The sequence below is a fragment of the Canis lupus genome, chromosome 12 (assembly GCF_048164855.1).
Source record: "Canis lupus baileyi chromosome 12, mCanLup2.hap1, whole genome shotgun sequence".
Lineage (NCBI taxonomy): Eukaryota > Metazoa > Chordata > Mammalia > Carnivora > Canidae > Canis > Canis lupus.
Genome location: NC_132849.1, coordinates 28,651,545 through 28,674,915, shown reverse-complemented (window position 1 = coordinate 28,674,915; position 23,371 = coordinate 28,651,545). Strand labels below are relative to the sequence as shown.

Here is a 23,371-nt window from a genome sequence, read left to right as displayed (position 1 = left end):
GAGCTGAAGGCAGATTCTTACGTGACTGAGCCTCCAGGCACCCTGGAAAGAATTTTACACTCCTTTAACAAAAGATTAAAATGCCAAAGTTTTGTAACATAATGTAGAAGCCTAAAAATAATGATAGCAGATAATGACTTACCCTCTTATTTAGTTCATAAATATTCATTATGGTTCCTATGGAATATCTAACTTTAAAAGAAACTATTCTCCCATATGAGTTAGCCATAAAGTATAGATCAAAATAGCTGATAAACTGAATTTAGATGAGTCATAAAAGGTAGCCTCAAATAAAATTAAATGGTAGCCTCAAACAACTGAACAAACTGAATTTAGATTAGAATTACTTAAAATGACATCTAAATACAGATCAAATGGGATCCCTGTGTGGCTCAGGGGTTTAGCCCCTGCCCTCGGCCCAAGGCATGATCCTGGAGTCCAGGATCGAGTCCCACCATCGGGCTTCCTGCATGGAGCCTGCTTTTCCCTCTGCCTGTGTCTCTGCCTCTCTCTCTCTGTACCTCCCATGAATAAATAAATATCTTAAAAAATAAATAAATAAATACAGATCAAAGATTATCAATACCATTTGGTTTTAGTGCTAATGATGTTCAACTGCTCTCACTCATTGTAAGAAATGAGGTCTACATGCTAAAATTTATCTTGGTAAAGCAAAGTATAATCATATTATTAGCATTTAAAAAAAGGTTTTCTGTTTAAAGTAGGACAAACACTAATTCAACTATTATATGAGTATGGGTTAAAAGAGATGTGCTGGGCCAATCCTGCTGGAGATGAGGTCCCACGGAAACTGCTTCTCTCACAGATCCAGTAGGCAACTATGATGTTAGGAATAAAATTTTGATATAGACTTTGGAGGTCCGAAGAAACATTAATAGCCTAAGTCCTAATATGGATTACAAAGTTACAATATTTTGATTGATATGTGTCGGTTCAAAGCTGATAAGAGATGAGGCAAATTTGTGCTGTTCTCCTAGGGAATATAAAAACTAAATACAAGCAGGGCACCTGGGTGGCTCAGTTGGCTAGGCATCCAACTCTTGATTTAGGCTCAAGTCATGACCTCAGGGTTGTGAGATCAGCTTCATCGTATTGGGCAGAGCTTGTTCAGGATTTTCTCTCTCTCTCCCTCTTTCCCTGCTCCTCCCCTCCTCTCCCCTCGCCTCCCTCCCTCTCCCTCTCTTCCTGCTCACCCCACCCCCACCCCTGCTGGCTTGCTCTCAAAAAAAGTACAAGAGTCACTAGGAGTGGGAAAGCCATCCCTGAATCCTCTATGATCCTTACAGTAATGCAGTGCTACCATTTATATTTTTTTAGTAATGCAGTGCTACCATTTATATTTTTTTAAGTTAAGCAGTTCTAGAAAAAGTAGTTAAAACTCCATTTTAAAGTTTTAAAAGAGGCTAATATTAAAAGAGAGATAATTGGAGAATAATGATGCATTTCATTTTCTATTTGTAGGCTTCTTAGAACCCATTCTTCATAAAAGCAGAGGAAGACTGGCAAAGGATAGAATTTCAGGACAAATAACCTAAGATCTTTTTTTTTTTTTTTTAAGATTTAATTTATTTATTTATGAGTAACAGAGAGAGAGAGAGAGAGACACGCAGAAATACAGGCAGAGGGAGCAGCAGGCTCCATGCAGGGAGCCTGACATGTAACTCAATCCCGGGTCTCCAGGATCACGCCCTGGGCTGAAGGCAGCGTTAAACCACTGAGCCACCCAGGCTGCCGCCTAAGACATCTTCTAAACAGCTTTAGTATCCCCCATTCCAGTTCCCAAAAAAATTCTTTCCTGGGGCTTTAGTTTTCTATGATTAAACAAATATATCTATACCTATTTAAAAAGTTAAATTCGGGCAGTCTGGGTGGCTCAGCGGTTGAGCATCTGCCTTCAGCTCAGGGCGTGTTCCCGGATCTGGGGATCGAGTCCCACATCAGGCTCCCTGCTTCTCCCTCTTCCTGTGTCTCTGCCTCTCTCTGTGTGTGTCTCTCATGAATAAATAAATAAAATCTTAAAAAAAAAAAAAAAAGTTAAATTCAAGAAATTCAACACATCAAAAATGTATAAAAGAGAATAGAGCTAGATATTCAAATTGAGGATGTATGTACTCTCCTTTTTTCTATGTAACAGTTACAAAGTAGTTAATTACCAATATGATACAAGTAGAGAAAGAGTCATGGTAGTGGATCTACTGACTCAGCACTTATCCTGACTCAAAGAAAGAAATATCTAGGCAAGGCAGAGCCTTCACAAACCTTGTTCCCATGTTCAACTTATAAAGGAGAAGACCTGCACAATTATAAACTCCATATGGCATACAAAAGACAAACATATATACTTGTAAAAAGACGAGAAAAACGAGTAGTTCTACTTTGATTTTGAGACTAAAGCTAAACTTTGAACTTTCTATGTTGACACTCACAGATTTCCCTTTGGGTAAGTTTCCTTCGCAGGCCTGCTTGGAAAGATCCTGACGTCCTATCAGGAGACAGACAGCTTCTGGCCAGTCTGAAGCAGGCTGTTCTCGACAGTGGTAAATTGCATCTCTGATAGGAAGAGCAATTCCAAAGGGAAGAGTTTCCAAGTCTCTTAAAGTGAAACCTTGTAATGAAAGGGAGAAAATTTCTCATTCAGACCTGCCACTGTCCCAATTATCCTAACTAAAGTTAATCGACATCTATCCTGACAAAACAGAAATCAATTTTATTCATCTTACTACCAGACTAGTGTTTTGCCATCAAGCATTAGTATAAAAGGCCCCTTTAAAAGAACTCCTAAAAACCTTAAGAAAAAGGGAAACCACCCAATTGTAAAGACAGGAGGGACAAAAAGACATTTCCCAAAGTGGAAACACAAATGGGCAATAAACATATGAAAAGTGATTATGAAAAGTTCAAATTAAAACTACTAAAAATGGGATCCCTGGGTGGCGCAGCAGCTTGGCGCCTGTCTTTGGCCCAGGGCGTGATCCTGGAGACCCGGGATCGAATCCCACGTCGGGCTCCCGGTGCATGGAGCCTGCTTCTCCCTCTGCCTGTGTCTCTGCCCCCCCCCCTCTGTGTGTGTGACTATCATAAATAAATAAAAATTAAAAAAAAAATTAAAAAAAAATAAAACTACTAAAAATATAATTTCACACTCACTTGATAAATATTAAAGCAAATCAATAGCAGATGTTGGCAACTAAATGGAGCAACAGTAATCCCCACCCACAGCTGGTGGTATCATCACTTTGGAAAACATGTGACATATACAGATAGGTCCCCCTCTGTGGCCCATTAATGGCCACACAGAAACTTGTGCACATGTGCACCAGGACATAAGTATTAAAATATTCAGTAGTGAATATTTTCGCTATGACAAAAAGGGAAGGGAGGAAGCAGCCCCACTGCTATCATTAAATAGAATGGATAAATAAATGGTGCTGTAGTCAAACAATGGAGTATGCAGCACTGAAAATGAATGACCTACTGCTACAGGAATCAACATGGAGTGAAAAAAATAATTTATATCTATATCCATTTATATGAAGTTCAAAGACATATAACACCAACCAATATATGAAGATGATAAAACTACGAAAGAAAGGAGATAATACAAAATTCAGGTAGGGCCAAGAGTACCTGTAGCAATAGGGTACATAGGAGGAAGATTATCACCTGGAGCAGAGATGCAGAGCCTTCTAGTACACTAGAAATGTTCTATTACTAATGGTAGGTAACTAGTACACAAAAATGTTTCACTTTATTATTATTCTCTAAACATATATTTTATACATTCTGTTGTATTATACCATACTTCATATTTAAAATTTTTCAAATCTCAAATAAATTAAAATTTATTTTCCTATAATGATTTTCTACTATTTAATATCGAAAGTTGATGAATTATTGAGGTAAAAACATTTCCTTATATGAGAATAACACTTTTATTAAATATTATATGACATACCAACAGACAGAACTCATCTAATATTTTTCAGCAGAAGTGTCCTACCTGCAATACTATATGACAATTATTGTAATTTTCAAGGGAGCATATAAAAAAAAAAGCGAAAAACTAAATCATTTAGAATATTCCTTAAATAAGAATTTGGAAATCCAAATTCATTATACCATTCATTACACCACATTCATCAAACTATTACTTTATAACATACTATTACATAATACTATCTATCATTTTTTGTATCTTCATATCCAAAATTTAAAAAATTTTTTTTAGTCCTTTACTTTCAAGAAAAAAAATAATGTCTTTAGTGTCTTACTCCGTTTAAAGCCTAAAAGCACTGGCTTTGGCAAAAGAATAAGGAACTCCTTTCCTCCCCTTCCCCTTTCCCAGCTACATCCTCATCTTGGAGTCTAAATCACTAGCTTAGATCCTTCAAAAGCATTCCCTGAAGTGTCTGTATAATTACTTTTAGATTTTGCCAGACATACTCCCTTCTGATACCTAAGTATTATAATGGCTTCAAGTTTGAACATGGAGTGATTATAAGTCTCCATTCTGAAGAGGCCAGTCTGCAGAGCAAATAAACATTTCTTACCTGCCAAGAGATAAAAAGCTGGTATGCCAGCATTATGATATGGAAGGTGTGACAGGGAAAGGAGGTGTGGCTTGATGGGCCATGATCTTGGTCCTGCAGGACCTTTCACAGAGTGAGAGCTCCTTTTCTGCCTCTCTGTTCTAGCTGACTGTGAGGAAACAGGGCCAATGGACGAAGCAGGTGGTTCTCACCAGCATCTCAAAGACATGAAAAAAGTAACAAGGACTATCTTACCTACATTCGTCATCCAGACAACTAATCGTTCAGCTAGACTAGAAACTGATGTAGAATGCCTGAAACTGAACCTATGAGGGAATAAAACATGAGTTATGAAACAGTAAACATAATAGTGTTTTATATTTTTAATATACAAGCGCAATCTGAATAAAAGTCACCTGTTTTCTTCTTGTTCTGCTTGTGACTTTTGGGGGGCTAAAAGGCAACAAAATGAAATTTTATTTTAATAGTTATCTTCACAAAGAAAACATATCACATGTAGAAGACATTTGGAAATAAAAATTCATTAACGAACAACTCCTAAAAAACAAAATAAGCAGTCCTCTGGTAGGCTGGAAAGTGTAGTAGTAACTTCCCTGAGACTATAAAATAGTCCTTTCACATACAATGAAAAATAAAATTTGTTAGATCTGAAGTACTGGTCTCTGAAAATCAGCTATGGACTACAGCCTGTAACAGTACAAAAGGTCATCTCTAAAATGAGGCAAGACATGGCCTCTAAAGCAAACACTTAGGAAATTTTTCATTTGGGGGGCAGCCCAGGTGGCTCAGCAGTTTAGCACCGCCTTCAGCCCAGGATGTGATCCTGGAGGCCCGGGATCAAGTTCCATGTCGGGCTCCCTGCATGGAGTCTGCTTCTCCCTCTGCCTGTGTCTGCCTCTCTCTTTGTGTCTCTCATGAATAAATAAATAAAATCTTTAAAAAAAATAAAAATAAGTAAAATAAATAAATAAATAAAATGAGGCAAGACATGGCCTCTAAAGCAAACACTTAGGAAATTTTTCATTTTTTAATTTCAATTCTGATATCAACATTCACAAAAATTTGTTTTGGGGAAAAAAATTGTTTTGGGAAACCTAACATTATTACACTGACTTACCTATAGTTATTCTTGATAAATACTGTGAGGATTCCTCAGAAACAGAGCTCTCATTACCAAGTATGTAGAGTGCAATACTCTGCAAAAGAAGAAAATTAACATTATTTTTTAAACAAATGAGGCATAATTACATATAGGAAAATTCATCCATTTTACATGTACAGCTCTGAGTTTTGACAAAGATCATATAATAATATAACCACTACTACAATCATGATATAGAACACTTCCATCATACCAAAAAGTTCCCTTATACCCTCTAGTCACCCCACTCCTCCTTCACCTAGCACAGGAAACAACCCACCTGTTTTCTTTCCCCATAGTTTTGCCTATACTACAATGTCAAATAAATGGAATCTTAAAATATGTAATCTTCTGTGTCCTACTTGTTTAACTCAGCAAACCTCTGAGACTCATTCACATTACGGCATGTATCAGTGATTTCTCTTTATTGCTGAGTAGTATTCCATTACACAGATGTACCAAACTCTCTCTATTCATAAACTGATAGACACTTGGACTGTATCTGGTTAGGTGAACCCTAACTCACACCTTTCTCCCCTTGGCCTTCGAAGTTCTCATTTGAATATTTGCTCCTTGCTACTACTACCAAGAGCTGAACCTGCAGTAGCTTTTTTTTTAAAGAAGGTAAAGCGATTCTATTAAAATTTTACTACTATGCTGGAGCATCTTAAAAATCCTAAATTCCAAACCAATATAACCACTGCAAATGACATACTCCTGAACCTAGCTGACATCATATCTAACAAAGAAAAGTCATAATATGAATATCTACAAGTTGACTAATATAATTTAAGTTGGGAGGCTGACCAACTTGGTATATTCATATTTCTGATTCCTCCGTGTGGCTAGATACTACACCAAGTCTCTCCCAATCCCAACCCCCAAGCAGAGTAGGGCAGGACCAATATACTAGGTGATTTCACTTAAATGTTTCGACACAAGCATCAAGGGATGTGAAAATTCTGGGACAAACCTGCTCTTGATATTTTTGTGAATGTATTTAATGCCACTAAATTAACTGTATTCTTAAAAATAGTTAAAATAATATTATGCATATTTTACCACCATTTTTTTTAAAAAGCAGAATGACTATTCTACATATCTGTTTCAGAGCCACAGGGGACTCTGAAATCTTTCTCAACATGAAGCAAAGCAGAATACATAATAAACGAAAAGACATGTGGGTATAAACATATTTACAGTCCAATGATATTTGTGGAGGAGATAAAAGCAAGAGGTTCTCCTATAAGCCTGGGAAGGCCTCATCTCTGGAAAGATACACAAAGGACCTGTAAGCTGCCTGCTCCTGGGAGAAGGGACCAAGAAATGGGAGCATGAAGGAACTCACCTTTACCAAAGTCCTTTGGTTCTATTTGAAGTCTTGACCTCAGACACGTATTAACTATTCAAAATTAACTAATTTTTTAAAATAAGAAAGATGTGTTTCTTTAGGGAAAAAATTTCAGGAAGAATTTTTTTGTAGCTATAGACATGCTGATTATAAAATTTAAATGAAAAGGCAAAGGAACCAAAATAGCTAAAACAATTTTGAAAATGAAGAGTAACAAAAGGAGTCATCACACTAACCAATTTTAAGACTTACTATACAGCTACAGTAATCAACACAGTATGGACAGCAATATGAATTAATGTACTACAATAGTCTAGAAATAGACCCGCAAAAATGTGGTAAATTAATTTTGGAGAAAAGTGCAAAAGCAAGAGAGAAAGGAGAGTCTTCTCAACAAATGGTGTTAAAAGAACTGGACATCCAAATAGAGTAAGAACCTCAACCTAAACCTCACATCTTATAAATATATATATATTTATATATATACAATGTATTATACATATATGTATACATATACACACACACACAATAGATTATAGATCTAAGTATAAAGCAAAAACTATAAAACTTCTGTGAAAAAACAGAGGAGACCCTAATTGTGACCTGAAGTTAATGAATTCCTAGACACCAAAAGCACTATCCATAAAAGAAAAAATGGATAAACTGGCTTCAACAAAATTAAACATTTTTGTTCTGCAGAAGAAATATTAAGAGAATGAGACATGACAGCTACAAACCAGAAGAAAATATTTACAATCCACATAGCTGACAAAACCTCCTATCTAGGGATCCCTGGGTAGCGCAGCGGTTTAGCGCCTGCCTTTGGCCCAGGGCGCGATCCTGGAGACCCGGGATCGAGTCCCACATCGGGTTTCCGGTGCGTGGAGCCTGCTTCTCCCTCTGCCTATGTCTCTGCCTGTCTCGCTCTCTCTGTGACTATCATAAATAAAAAAAAAAAAAAAAAACCTCCTATCTAGAACTCTCAAAACCTCATTGGCCATTAAAGAAATGCAAATTAAAACCACAAAATACTACATATCTAACAGAAATGGCAAAAATTAAAAACCATGACCACACCAAACACTGAAAGGATGTAGAGAAATCAGAACTCTCACAAGTGATTGTGAGAATGTAAAATGGTATGGCCGCTCTGAAAAATACTTACATGACCATCAATCTCACCTCTGAGTATCTACCGTTGAGAAATGAAATTTACATTCACACAAAAACCTAGGGCATGAATGTTTATAGGAGCTGTATTGATAATTGCTAAAAACTGGAACGAGTCCAAATATCTTCAAAGGGTGAATGGGTAACCAATATGAAACATCCCCGTAATTGACTAGCACTTGGCAATTAAATACAACAGGTATTGCCTGCTAACACAGGCAACAATCTGTAAGAATCACAAAAGCTTGTGGGAAGTTTTGGGGGGATGGAACTGTTCTGTGGCCTAATTATGGTGGTAATTACATAAATCTATACATTTGTTGAAATTCACAGAAATGGGGATTCCTGGGTGGCGCAGCGGTTTGGCGCCTGCCTTTGGCCCAGGGCGCGATCCTGAAGACCTGGGATCGAATCCCACATCAGGCTCCCGGTGCATGGAGCCTGCTTCTCCCTCTGCCTATGTCTCTGCCTCTCTCTCTCTCTCATGACTATCATAAATAAATAAATAAATAAATAAATAAATAAATAAATAAATAAATAAATATTTAAAAAAAAAAGAAATTCACAGAAATGTACACAAAACAAAGTTAATTTTTTGGCAGAATTTTTAAAATGAAGCTTTAAAAAGAAAAAAATAAACAAGGTAGACAATACATACCAATACTACAAGTCTGCTTCTTTCACAGATTCCAGGAAGGTAAGGATAGGGCGGCATTCCTTCACCCTTCAGACAAGAACTCACCCACTGATAAATACTTGGTGGCTCAGGAGTAAAAAATGATGGATGATGCATAAATCCTGTTTGACCTTTAGAATTAGATACACATTTATAAAAACACAAGAATACATTAAGATACTACTGTTTTAATCTTTTTTTTTTTAAGCAGGCTCCATGACCAGCACAGAGCCCAACATGGAGCTTGAACTCATGATCATGAGCTCAAGACCTGAGCTAAGATCAAGAGTTGAATGCTCAACCAACTGAGCGACACAGGCATCCCGCAATGCCATTTTATTCTAAAGGGAAAATGATCATTGTCTGCCATTTGGAAACAATCAGAGTAACATTTTTCTTCAAAATGCTTCATGATTTTTGCCACAGAAAATAACAGACTATATTATAATATGTAGCATCTAAATGACTACTATTTTATCCATCCTGGATGGAAATTTAGCAAATTATTGTACTCAAGCCATATAAAGAATCTAACCAAAATACTGCCCTAATCCTAAAGGCAAGAAAACAAGAGACACCTAGGATTTTCCTCTAAACATTGGGCCCTGACCGAGTTCCTGTAGCTCAAGGTCTAAGGCCGTAGAGTGGTGATCGAAATGTTCTATACCTGAACTATCCAATATGGCAACTACTGCCCTATGTGTCTACTTACTACTTGAAATGTAAACTTGAATTTTCTATATAAATTAATTTAAATAATACATAGTTGTTAGCTACTATCAGATAGGTCTAGAACAAAGCATCCTTAGCACTTGGGGATGGGTAAAATTTTTCCCACACACTGAAGAAGTTAATGTTATCTCTTACTATAAGTCAGAGAGCAAACACTACAAACTGAAATCTACCGGTGGAAAGAAACCACTTCCAACTTAGAGACTAAAGGTAAGAAATACAGTGCTATTCACCAAGAAAGATACAACCAAATGTCACTCACTGTTTAGAAAATCTTTAATGGAGAGCCTGGGTAGCTCAGTGGTTGAGCATTTGCCTTTGGCTCAGGTCGTGATCCTGGGGTCCTAGGATTGAGTCCCATATCGGGCTCCCCACAGGGAGCCTGCTTCTCCCTCTGCCTATGTCACTGCCCTATCTGTGTCTCTCATGAACAAATGAAATCTTAAAGAAAAAAAAAAAGAAAAAGAAAAATTTTAATGGCACAAACACGTACCTTGATCAATTGTGCACACTTGTCCAGTAGTTCTGACAAGTGTTGGGAAATCTCTATAGTAATGATCTACATAAGGTTCCAATTTTAAATCCCTAAAACAGTAAGAGCATATAAAAAAGAAATCATAAGGAAAGTATTAAAGCATTTCCCTCACAAAATTAGGATTCATCGGTTCAATTTTTCAATTTAAACTTATAACAAAAAAGATCATCAAATCTAGAATCTTTTTATTCTATTTTTGGACCTTGAAGTGCCCTATTGGGCAACCCAAACTCCTTTTGCTAGATAAATTTTATGGGGTTAAAACTAGTTTCTCCTCTATTATTTGTTAGTTTTGTGATCTTCAGCAAGTTATCTCTATGAACCTCAGTATTTTCTTCTAGAAAATAGGAAAATTTCTATTCACTCACTCAGAAGTTTTGAAAATTAAATAAGATATATGTGTTAAGAATACCTTAAAACATGTAATACCTAAAAAAAAACCTAAAAAATGGAATTTCAGAAAGCCATAATGATTAGAGTTTGGAAGTCATTTCATAACAAAAGAATTTTCATGACAGTAATGATTTGTCATAAGAGAAACTGATCATCAATTAAAATGGTCACACCTCAGAAGAGAATTTAAGTCTTGAGGAAGATCACAGAAATTAGAAAATGTTCTACAATCTTAACTCAGTGGTTGACATTTTAATTCAAATTCAACTTTCTTTATCACTAAGGCTCAATAAAGGCTGAAACACCACCTAAATATAACCTTCAGAATTCAGGGCCAAACTGGATACACTAAAAAAGCCTCAAAGGCAGAGACAACGACAGATTGAGACAACAAAAACACGGCAAAAAGAATCCTCAGCTAGCAAATACTACTCATGTTCATAGAAACAAACTTAGATAAGTTTCATCATCATTAATACAGGGATCATAATAGCTACAATTCATATTCATATATGTAAACTATGATTATGTTAACTATACCTCTTCTTTGAATTTAGGTATTACTGCAAAACAGTAGGTGTTACAGAACTTTCGCAAAAGCACAGCCAAGTCACCTTGTCAAAATGAAGAGCTGAGTAGGTTGGTCACCACCATTGTTTAACACACTTCTGTGACTTCCCACTGATCTTAGGACAAAGATTAAGAACCCCATAACAGCCCACAAGGCCTTTATATAGCCAGTACCTTCAAACATTTCTGTGGTTTATAGAAAATATTCTGGTTTTCTGAAAAGGTAGAGTTCATAAATTTATTTACAAGGTTCCTATATGATATTCATGGCTGAGATCAGGTAATCTAAGGACTTCTTGGTAGTTACTAGTCTACAAACAAGATTTACCTTGCCAACTGAACAAGAAGGCCAACAAGTGAACGAATTCCTTCTCCCATTAGAGTATTCAACTTAAGCTCCTCATAGATAAGGTGAAGAACAAAAAATATTGCAGGTATATGAGTAAAAAGAAGTGTAGAAGAATCCAGAATGAGATTCTGTGAAAAATCCTCATCCTTCATTTGTGAAACTTCCAAAGGACTTAAACATAAAGATCTATTCAAAAGATGAGACTCAACATTCTGGTGGTAGTCTGAATTTAGTAAATACTCCCAGTCCTGAGAAAAATAAAGAAGATATTAATTTTTTAAATAATGCCCCCTTGTAATGTCATCATTAGAATAATTTAAGTTTCATTTTCACATTAAGTTGAAAAAACAATCACAATACCTAAAAATCAGATCCCCATATCAAATTAGCTAGGCAATTTCCAGATGCCAACAATAGACACTAAGATAAACCACTTCAAAACCCATTTGAAAAATTTTAGTTATGCCCTATTAGGAAAAAGACTGGGGGAAGAATCCAACTACTTATAGAGAGAATGAGAAAGAAAACTAAAATTATCCTAGGTGATATCTTATGAAGCCAAAAGTAGAGAATAACAGGTCATAAGTATAGATGGGCAAGTTTAGTGACTAATATATTTATCTGTGTTTTGGTAAGGAGAAAAGTCTACTTGTATATAGTTAGTACATTTATCTATGTTTATAAGATGCTGGGGCAAGCAATTACAATCTAATCATCAACTGAATTTTATATTCACACTGTTTGTCCTCCATTTTCCAAGTATTGAGTCTGTTTTGGTTTCTGTTTTGATTTACTGTATTGTATTGAGAGAATATGGTTTACGCTATTTTCAGGTCTTGGAATTTTCTAACACTTTTGAAAGGTTTACTACAGTGTGTTATTCTAACTTAAAATCTCTTGGAACAGATAAAGAAAAAACAAACCATAAAACATTGGCAAGAAGAGTAACTAAAATTTTTAAAACTCTGTTCATCAAAAGACACTATTAAGCCATATACTAAGAGAAAACATACAACAAAGAACTCATACTCAGAGTATATAAAGAACTTCTATAGTTCAATGAGTATTTTTAAAAATCCAATTAAAAAATTGTAAAAGGTGGGTAGCCCGGGTGGCTCAGCAGTTTAGCACCGCCTTCAGCCATGGGTGTGGTCCTGGAGACCCGGGATTGAGTCCCACGTCAGGCTCCCTGCATGGAGCCTGCTTCTCCCTCTGCCTATGTTTCTGCCTCTGTGTGTGTGTGTGTGTGTGTGTGTGTCTCTCATGAATAAATAAATAAAATCTTTAAAAAATATAAAAATAAAAATAAAATAAATAAAAATAAAAAACTGTAAAAGGTTTGAGCAGAAACTTGACAAAAAGATATGTAAGTAGCTAAGAAGCACATAAAGAAGTGTCTAATATCATTAGTCATGAGGAAAAGGCAAATTAAAACCTAAGAGTAACTACTTTATACAAACTCAAATGATTTAAATGAAAAAGACTGACAACAGCTAATGCTGGCCAAAATGAACAAGAGGAACTCTCATATATCACTGGTCAGAGTGTAAGGTAGTACAATGAGTTTGGGAACCAGCAATGACCTAACAATTTCACTGCTAGGTATTTACACAAATGAAAATATATGTCCACAAACACTTGTCACTGAATACTGATGGCAGCTTTATTCATAATAGTCAAATAATGAAAATGGCATAGGTATCGTATCCATCAGCAGACAAATGTATAAACAAACTATAGTATATTCATCCCACTCAGCAATAAAAGGCACAAACTGCTGACATCTGCAATGCCTGGGATGAATCTCAAAAACATGCTAAATCAAAGAAACCTTATACGAACGATTCTGTACCACATTATTTCATATATAACAAGTTCTACAACAGGCAAAAATAACATATAGTGATAGAACTGAAATCAATGACTGCTTCAAGAATAGAGGAAGGGAAGGAAGAAATGACTAAAAATGGCACGTGGAAATTTTATGGAATAATGGATAGGTTTTGTGTTTTGGGGTGTGGGTTACATAAGTGTTTGATCAAACTATAAACTTCAGATCTTGAGCATTTCATTTATGTAAATTATACCTCAATTTTTAAAAATTTCTTTGAACTTAAGAATATACCCATAGAATCTAATATGATTGAGAACCTAAAACCAGAGGATTAATTAGCAATAAAACATCTAGCATCCAAACTCAAATCATGCAGCATTATGTATATTCAGTAATTTTTAAATGATTATTAAAGACAAAAGTAAATAAATAACCATAAAAAACATAACACATCCAACTTTCAAAATAAATACTATTCAGTATTAAAATAAAGGATGTTAGAAATACAAATCAACAAGAGTACCACTTCTGTAGACTCTAGTACAAGCACCCACAAATTAATTTATAGTAGCAAGAAATAATAATGCTTACATCATCAGATCCTGTCTCAGAAGGCCTCGCTTTTTTGGGTGCAATGACTGGGGAAAGTGATCCCTCAAAGTCAAACTGAAAGACAATCCCAAAAAAGACAAAATCATATAAATTTATCAGTCAACTGATCAACTTAAAGAATTCAGGTATCAGTTCCATATTACCGAAACTAAGGTAAGTCACCAATACTCATTTTTTCATCTGGAAAATATGGTAGGAATACTTTTCTTTTCAGGTCACTGTGAAGAAGAAATGAAATCATATATGGAAAGCACCTAGTACAGTGCCTTGGCTCACAGGCACTAGAATGGTGGTTTCCTTTCCTTCCTGACTTCTGTGATGACACAGATTGCCACTACTTTAGTAAAACAAGAACCATTAGCCATATCCCAAATACACGAAGTACAACCCAATGTTAGCCAAATATCAGAACCAAGTAGACATTTATTTAGAGTTTACATAACAGACTCTAGTAGACAGGCTAACAATTCTATGGCAGAGACAGATAGCTACTCTTCAAAGTAAAGAGTTCTCCTCTTTCTCCTGGACCCACAGCCAGGCTTTATATCCCTGCCTCCCTCTGAGTTATGTACAGCCCTATGACAGTGTGACTATAAATGAAAGTAGATGTTACCACTTCCATGCCCTGTTCATGACAAACTCATGTGTGTGCTCCTTCAATCTCTTTCTCCTTTGTACCTGACTGGATGGAGTTAACCCCAGGGTAATCTTTGAAGCCTCATGTTGAAGATGGCAGATGCTCCATCAGCCTGGATCTGTAATAACTGTGCAGACTGTTTACCTCCTAAGTACTGTTACATGAGGAAGACCTAAATTTTTATTGTGTGAGCCATTACATCTTTTGAGGATTTTCCATTATAATATATTTAGCCTATCCTAACTAATCTTATTCAGTTCCCCCCTGCATCACCTTTGCCGCCTCTGCTACTTCACATGGGCACTAAACTACCAATTAATCAACCATAAGTCCATGAATGGCAATGGCTACTTTCCTATGCTTTATTTATAATACAATAAAGTTTTTATAAAACTTACATAATTTATCAATCAATCTCACTCATATGAAAGTTGATTTCTGGGATCCCTGGGTGGCTCAGCGGTCTAGCGCCTGCCTTTGGCCCAGGGCGCGATCCCGGAGTCCCAGGATCAAGTCCCGCGTCGGGCTCCCGGCATGGAGCCCGCTTCTCCCTCTGCCTGTGTCTCTACCTCTCTCTCCTCTCTCTATGACTATCATGAATAAATAATTTTTTAAAAAATTAAAAAAAAAAAGGAAAGTTGATTTCTATATAAAAACTAAACATAGGGCAGCCCAGGTGGCTCGGCGGTTTAGCACTGCCTTGGCCCAGGGCATGATCCTAGAGACCCGGGATCGAGTCCTGCGTCGGGCTCCCTGCATGGAGCCTGCTTCTCCTTCTGCCTGTGTCTCGGCTTCTCTTTCTCTCTCATGAATAAATAAATAAAATCTTTAAAAAAAAAAAGTAAACATAGCAAAAAAGTAATTTTAATGTGCTGAATATTTAAATGTCATATTTAAATATTAAATATAAAATGGAATAAAGTGGTTTTTAGAACTGAGTAATTTTAAAACTGATCAAGAGAAAAGGTTTTCTTGTGAAGCATTCAAAGAAAACACAGTCCAGTTCACACACAATACTATCAAAAAAGAAAATGACAAGAGTACAATCAAAGCAACAAATCCATTTGTTAGCTATTTTACCTTCAACCAAAATTTAGCACATACTAACATGCCTATATATACACATTCTCTCTCACACACATTCTAAATGTCATAAAGAATGTTCTTGCTATCGTTATCACATTTATAAGACCTGGAGTTACGAAAAACAACAGAAATTATCTGATATAGATACCTCTTTGTGGCATATATGGATCTATCTTATTTTCATTATTTTAATATTCTGCAAGCTACCCAACCCTATTATATGCTTTTGTAGATCCCTGACCTTTATCACAACCTGATATAAAATACTTATCTGCCTTCTCCTGAGACTGTCAATTCCGTGAGAGAAACTACCCTGCCTGATGCAAATCTGAAAAGCCTGGCATCACACACCTGGCCTTCAGCAGAGGCTCAACTTCTACCTAACAAAAATATGAGCATCCTGAGGATACAAAATGTTAACCCCCGATGCAACCATTCATAGAATGTGAGAACCAGAAGGAAACATCATCTGTCCAATGCTCTCATTTTTTTTTTCAATGCTCTCATTTAACACATCAGTAAATTAAGGAAGACCCAAAGAAATGCCAAAAATCATGTAACTCATTGGGAAAAATTCTGTACTTCTTACTCTCTAACCCATTACTTTTTTAAAAGATTTTATTTTTATTTACTCATGAGAGAGAGAGAGAGAGAGAGAAAGGCAGAGACATAGGCAGAGGGAAAAGCAGGCTCCCTGTGGGGAGCCCAATGTGGGACTTGATCCCAAGACCCCAGGATCATGACCTGAGCCAAAGGCAGACACTCAACCACTGAGCCACCCAGGCGCCCTCTCTACCCATTTAAATGAAAACAAAAAAAGGATATATTTGAAGAAAACAAAATGAAAATCATTTGCCACTGAAGACCATTTCATCCTGAGCTTTGATGTAGGAACCAAAGTATAGCAAGAGATTTATTATGCAGTTCTATAAATAAATGTGAAAGCAACTCAGCCTCAGGACTGATTTCCTCATTCCTTCTTTTAGAACTATTATCCAATAAATAAGTAAGAGAGCCACATTTTACAAAAGAAAAAATGGTAGCTGCTCAGTCTTCCCAATAATATGAAAACCTAAGAGGGCCCTGGATCTCTGCTAGAGAATGGAGCACAACAACCTATATTCATCAGCAAGTTCCACAGCAGAGTAACACACAAACTGCAAAAAGCTGAAGCACTGTAGATATCCTTAGTTTCTAATAAGGCTCAATTTCTTCATATTTAAATGAAGAATGGGAAAATATGGAATAAAGTAGCTTTCATGCAACTGTTTAAAATTTTAAAAAATTATCTCTATTTTCCCAGGAAGGTTTTTCTCAAGGGAATTTCAGAGGGAAATTCTTTAATATGATAAATACAAATTCTTAAAAATAATATCTCATTCAGACGCAAAAGGGTGTTCATTCAACAAATTCACTGAACATCCATCTATGCCAGGCACTACTGTAGGGCCTAGGGATAGAAAACAAAACTAAACAAAAATTCCTGCTTAGATATAATGCTGCATATTTAATTACACAAAAAGAAAACTAAAACAGGTAAAGGGGATAAAAAGCATGGGGAGAGGTAACAACTCCACAGAGCAATATAAATTAAGTAAAATATGCAGCATATTTAATTAGCACAAAGAGAAAAATAAAACAGGTAAAGGGGATAAAAAGCATGGGGAGAGGTAACAATTCCACTGGAATGAACAGAGCATGCTGCACTGAGGTGCTATCTGAAAAAGGCCTAAGCTTCTCTTCTGGGGGAAGGCTTTTCCTCCAGAGTTAATAAATAGCAAGTGCAAAGACCCTGAGGCAGGAACATGCCTGGTATGTTCCAAGAAGAGAAACTGAAGGAGGACAGCTAGGAACAATGTGAGCAAGGCAGGGATGAGGAGATAAGATGAGAAAGGTAAGACAGGGATGGGTTACATGGCACCTTGCAGGTTTCTGGCTTTTACTCTGGGAAGGGAAGATACTGGAGGTCTCTGAACAGAGACATGATCTGACTTTGTCAGACAGGATTACTTTGGTTACTGGCAGAGAAAAGAATGAAACATAGACAAGGACAGGAAATGCAAGTCAAAAAATAGTGACTATAAATGACCAATGAGTGGGGCTCCTGACTCACTCATTCAGTAGAGCATCCAACTCTTAATCTCAGGGTCATGAATTCAAGCCCTATGTTGGGTATGGAGCCTGCCTACATACGTACATACGTACATACATAAACAAACAAACAATGAGAATATGAAAAAACCGTTCCCATTTACTTAGGAATAAGAAAAAATGAGACGCCTGGATGGCTCAGTGGTCGAGCATCTGCCTTTGGTGCAGGGTGTGATCCTGGATTCCTGGGATCAAGTCCCACATCAGGCTCCCTGCATAGAGCCTGCTTCTCCCTCTGCCTGTGTCTCTCTCTGCCTCTCTATCTCTTGTGTCTCTCATGAATAAATAAATAAAATCTTAAAAAAAAAAAAAGAAAAATGTCTAATTTCCAAAGGTTCACCAAACCACAAATCAACATTGTAGTGAAGTGGGCACTTCTAAATGAAGCTGGTGAGAATGTCAACAGGAAACCCTTTCTGAAAATTACTTGACCTAATAATACCTCTTCTAAGGTTATATTCTTAGGAAATGACTAGAGCCTTCCTTCAAGTTATTCCTAATTAGAAAAAGGGAGAGTGATTTAACATTTTTATATAATATATAATAATAATGTTCTATTATTAGCAGTTGGTTAATGATAAAATCACATGACAGCCTATTATGAAGATGATAAAAATGAGGGTTTTTTTCCTAAGAATTTTTAATAATATTGGAACTTTTCATTTACATCGTGTTAATCTAAAAGGCAATATAAAGATGCTCAGAGTGGTTATCTGAGTAGTAGTATTTTCTTCTTAATTCTTCCATTTTCAAGATTTTCCACGGTAAGCACGTATGTTCAAAATGAAGAAAAAAATGATTTTTTAAATGGATTTGCTAGTATAAGACTAAAATATAGACAGGTACAGCTGAATTACCGAGACAAACGTTAAGTGTATTCTAGAGGGATTTCTTCAGAGTGACCCAAGCAAGGTTGCCCTGGGACCTTGACCTCTCTAGAGCCAAAAGGAATCACCAATACTTAAGACACTGGTTTTGTAAATCACTTGTTAAGGACCTGTAAGAAAGCTTCTGGAGTGGAGGGTTAGGAATATACTTTTGCATCATTAGCAGAGTAGATACTTAGGCTAAAGCCCTCTAAATCGCCCTCAAATCAAACCTTCCTCCCCACAGACCAAGTAATTTGTGTGCAAAAACAGTCTGGGCTGAAGAGAACAACAGCAAGCCATCAATCAGAAGACCTAGTCTAGGCCCTGTTTTGAGCAAGTTACCAGTCTGTGATCTCTCTGTGATTCATTTTCTTCATTAATAAAACCAAAATGATTACTACTAATCCTAGCATAACCTGCAGTCATTTTACAAAGATGAAATGAGAAATTATAATCAAAACATGCTTTCCCATGTTATAAAACTCAATAATTATAATTAGTAGTAAAATGTTATTATTAAATATTAAATGACATGTGATTTACCATAGAGATAGAATAAGCCTTAGTATTATATCATTTTGTTGATTAAGGTATACCTTTCAGTAAACTGCTCCATTATATACCCTAAATACTGTACTACCAATTATGCAAACATTACATTGGTAACACAAGAATAACTCAGAAAAAAGAAATTATATGTACTTACATTTCGGGTCCATGCTAAGCGGTCTGTGTTATAACCCATCATGTTCATGAGACAAGTCACAAATAAATTCCACTCGGAATGATAACTGGGTCCTCCTGGAGCACTGTGGACACTGTACCACTTAACAAGCATCTGAACAGCTATTTCCTTTGGCAGGATAAACTTAATTGCTTGCAAACATGTTTGTACTATTAAAAGCAAAGATTAATTTTAGTATGCTTCCAATATTTCCATTTTTTCCCCTTTTAATAAGAAAGATTTTCTAACTTCTGTGTAAAGGCCATTTACTCTGAAAAGAGAACTACCATTACGGAGCCAGGAGGATGCAAACATTCCCTGCCGATCATTTGAAACTTAAACCACTACTGAATTCAACACGGCTTGTAGGAGGTCTCAGGCAGGTTTCCACTCATTGATTCTGGATCAGAAATAAGACAACCAATAGTCCGCCTTACCTGAGATAGAACTGATTTATACCCACTGCTCCAGCAATTACTATTAGCATCCCATTTTACTCTCAAAAATATTCTAGTTTGGACAATAAACTAAAGGTCATTCTATCAAAAATATACAATGCCTACATGAATAAATTCATACAAAATACTGCTGAAATACTTCAGTAAATACGTAATATTCAATATATGCAACCTCAAATAGCAAATGCTTAACTATTGCTAAAAGATGTTCTCAGTGAGTTAACATTCCTGTTAACCAAAACTTTACAACTTTTATTTCTGACACCATTCACTTTTTATTTCTGACACCATATAAATGTTTTACATGCTCTTGTCTCAAATGGATCAGCCAATACTACATAACTATTACCTTCCTTAATGACTCAGTGCCATTGTGGAAATAGCAGTCACAGAACTACACTGTCAGGCTACTGTCCTAAAGAGGCCTGGGTCTGCTTTTTATAGTAAGTGGTCCCAAACTGCAATGTTTTTGTATTCTCACATCTTCTCTTTGGAGGATTCTCTTCTTCCCTTCCCACTGCCACTGTCACCAGGCCCATCCTCAGCAGCACATCCTTTCTCTCATCAATTTGCTATGTGTGTACACATATAGCAAAGATTAGAGTCAAATAGAATAAATGTTAGAAAACTAAAAAACCAAGTTTGTCATGGTTGAATCCAAAATAAGTGTAAACCAGATACTGCTTGAGGGGCCGAGGAATGCTTTATACATAAAGGATAGAAATTTATGTGACTTCTATTTGATGAGAGTAAGATTTTTTTCCATTTTCATTTATTTTATTTAATCCATTATTTGTTTTTATATATTTTGTTCAGGCTTATACTTCTAAGGCACATGGCTTTGAAATTATTGGCTAAGCACCTTTTAGAAAATCAAGGTATCTCTATACCTACTCATAGCATCATTTTACCACACCAAGAAAGATATTTCCTAAAATGGAAAAGTCATTCTACCCTACTTATCAAATTCCAGAAATCACACAATCTACCAATGCTTTGCTTTGCCACTTAGATTTTGAAACCAATAAATGTTGTGAATTTCCTTACACATTCTTAACTTACTACAATTGTTGACAAATCTTTTCAAATTAAAGTTTTCTTTACTATTCTCTATTCAGAAATATTTTCCACCTAGTATTTCCCAAATTGTTTCAATAATTTCAGCAGACTCAATTTTCAATTTTATTGAAATACACCTGATTTTGGCTGCAATATTAAGTTTTATTCAATTAAGGCAATTATGTTAATTTCTCAATTTATCTAACAATTGAGAGATTCATTGTATGATTAAAACCCATCACATATGCCAAAAACTATTTTAGTTGCGTAGGCTTCCTTGTTTCTCAGATTTTCTTGCAAGAGGCATGTCCATATATTATGATCTCACCGCACAGCATTCTTCAACATAAGATATCTCAGGGAAACAGAACTAGCATATCTTCCAAGTATACCCCTAGCCTTTGAGCACACATGGAGTAGACAATAAAAAGAGCTCCCCAGCTCTTCACAGCCTCTCTGCAATCCCATGGCTTCAAATACAACAGATTTTTTAAAATCCCAATTACTACTGTAAATCAGCAAATAGCACAAATCTTAACAATCTGAGAATAAATGGAAGTGAGGTCTGACTTCAATCATACCTAATTCAGAGGTGGCAATTTCAGGAATAGTGATCCTAACCATGGACCCATTACTCAATTCCTAAGGAAAAGAATGGAAATAAACAAGAGCAAGTAAACAGAAGTTGTGCATTTTAAGTCTTTGAATGTCTTAAAAATGGCTATGCTTTACAAGACTGCCTGTCAAAGCAAAATTCAATAAAATAAATGAAAAACAATTATTTTTCAACTGGAACTAAATACTTTCAAATTTCAGAAACTATAAATGTGCTTATTTTAAAAAAATTTCCAAAAGTTGTTTTAATGAATGTCTAATTTTTATACAGACACGAAGAGTCACCGGCACTAAAAAAGATTAACTTCTAATGAAAAGACAAAAATCCTGTCAATATGAAATTCAACTGTAACAAGATTTGTTTTCAGTAATTTTTTAATAATAAAGCAACTGTAGAAAAGTTAAGCAGAATTAGGGGGCGCCTAGGTGGCTCAGCCAGTTAAGCATCTGCTTTGGCTCAGGTCATAGTCCCGGGGTCCTGGGATGGAGCTCCATGTTGGACTCTGTTCAGCAGGGAGCTTGCTTCTCCCTTTCTCTCTACCCTTCCCTTTTGTTTGTGCTAGCACGCTGCTCTCTCTCTCAAATTAATAAATCAAATCTTTTTAAAAATTTTTCTAAAGTAAAATAGTACCCAAAAAATGACACATTGCAAGAGATTTTAAAAATCATGAAAAATATTTTCATTTTTCAGACAAAATTCTGCATTCTGACAAATTTGATAGTCATATTTTTTAAAGAACTACCTTATCTTTTAAAAATAAATATACTTACCAGAGTTACTCTGTTACAGACAGGGTCTCTTATAGAATGAATATAAGTTCCAAGCTGCTGAAAAGTACAATCCTCGTTATAGAGAGAATCATGAAGTTTTGAAGAATCCCTCAGTTCTGGAACTGGGGAGAACAGAACCACCTGTAAAAAGTCATATATACAACACATATGAAATATTTTTTGATGAATTATGGTTAAAGAAATCTCTTTTTGTACATAATCTAACAACTGTACGTAATGATTTAAAATCATTCTTCTCTGGATGTGATGAAGTACCTTACAGCAGACCAAGACCTCACCTAAAGCAACTAGAAGAGGCCAGTAATATAGCAAAACCTCTGATCAATAGCACTGGAGAGCCATGGAACAACCTAAACCCGAGGGGCCAAGATCTAGGAGAGAAAGAAGGGCGTCATAAGGAGGTGGCCGGAAATTCTTACACTGCTTTTCCTGGTCTTGGCATGTGCAATATTTGATGGGGATTTGGAAGGGAACTTGGATACACTGAGTGTACAAGGAAAGCCACTGTTAAGAGGAAGGAGACTTCCGGCAATCTTACAGAGGTAGACACATAAACTATAACTTGAGGCAGCCAAGGTAGAGATGACTCGAGGATCTTAAAACCCCAGAGAAAGGAGAGTAATGAGAAAGAAAAGAAACAAGATTAAGATAAGCACATAGTGGTATTTCCCCTATAGGCAACTGTTATGTTCTGAAAACATGAGAACATTTACGTGCTTGACTGTAGATATGCAAACAAAAAACTTAAATGATCTTAGTTACTATTTACATGTAGATGCTTCCAGTTTTGGATCCAGTCCTAACCACTGACTCTTTCTGTATTCCCAAATTCAAATTATAGGGCATCTCTTAAGTAAATATCTTGTCGACATTGCCAGCCCATCAAGTATAAGATTATTTATTATGTTTTAGCTTCTCCTCCCACAGATGCCACAAAAAACTGAGTTCCACTGGTCCTGAATCTTAGTTGCACAATCAACCAGAAGCATAGAAAGCCACTGGCCAATGTGTAATACTATAATCTTGTGATCCCATGGCTACCAGAG

At 36.0% G+C, this 23,371-nt stretch overlaps 1 protein-coding gene across 4 annotated transcripts in view; it reads right to left on the bottom strand.

Moving 5' to 3' along the window:
• The window catches only part of ANAPC1 (anaphase promoting complex subunit 1), a 113,131-nt gene that overhangs the window by 67,035 nt on the left and 22,725 nt on the right, over nucleotides 1-23,371 (bottom strand). For all 4 annotated transcript variants that reach the window (XM_072770240.1, XM_072770242.1, XM_072770241.1 and 1 more), the window contains 11 exons: nucleotides 22,305-22,445; nucleotides 21,500-21,560; nucleotides 19,384-19,571; nucleotides 13,914-13,988; nucleotides 11,468-11,736; nucleotides 10,135-10,226; nucleotides 8,892-9,040; nucleotides 5,689-5,767; nucleotides 4,967-5,003; nucleotides 4,806-4,876; nucleotides 2,448-2,626 (listed from right to left, as the gene is read on the bottom strand). In XM_072770240.1, coding sequence (XP_072626341.1) covers nucleotides 2,448-2,626; nucleotides 4,806-4,876; nucleotides 4,967-5,003; nucleotides 5,689-5,767; nucleotides 8,892-9,040; nucleotides 10,135-10,226; nucleotides 11,468-11,736; nucleotides 13,914-13,988; nucleotides 19,384-19,571; nucleotides 21,500-21,560; nucleotides 22,305-22,445 — 1,341 coding nt within the window. The remainder of the gene's footprint in view (nucleotides 1-2,447; nucleotides 2,627-4,805; nucleotides 4,877-4,966; nucleotides 5,004-5,688; nucleotides 5,768-8,891; nucleotides 9,041-10,134; nucleotides 10,227-11,467; nucleotides 11,737-13,913; nucleotides 13,989-19,383; nucleotides 19,572-21,499; nucleotides 21,561-22,304; nucleotides 22,446-23,371) is intronic.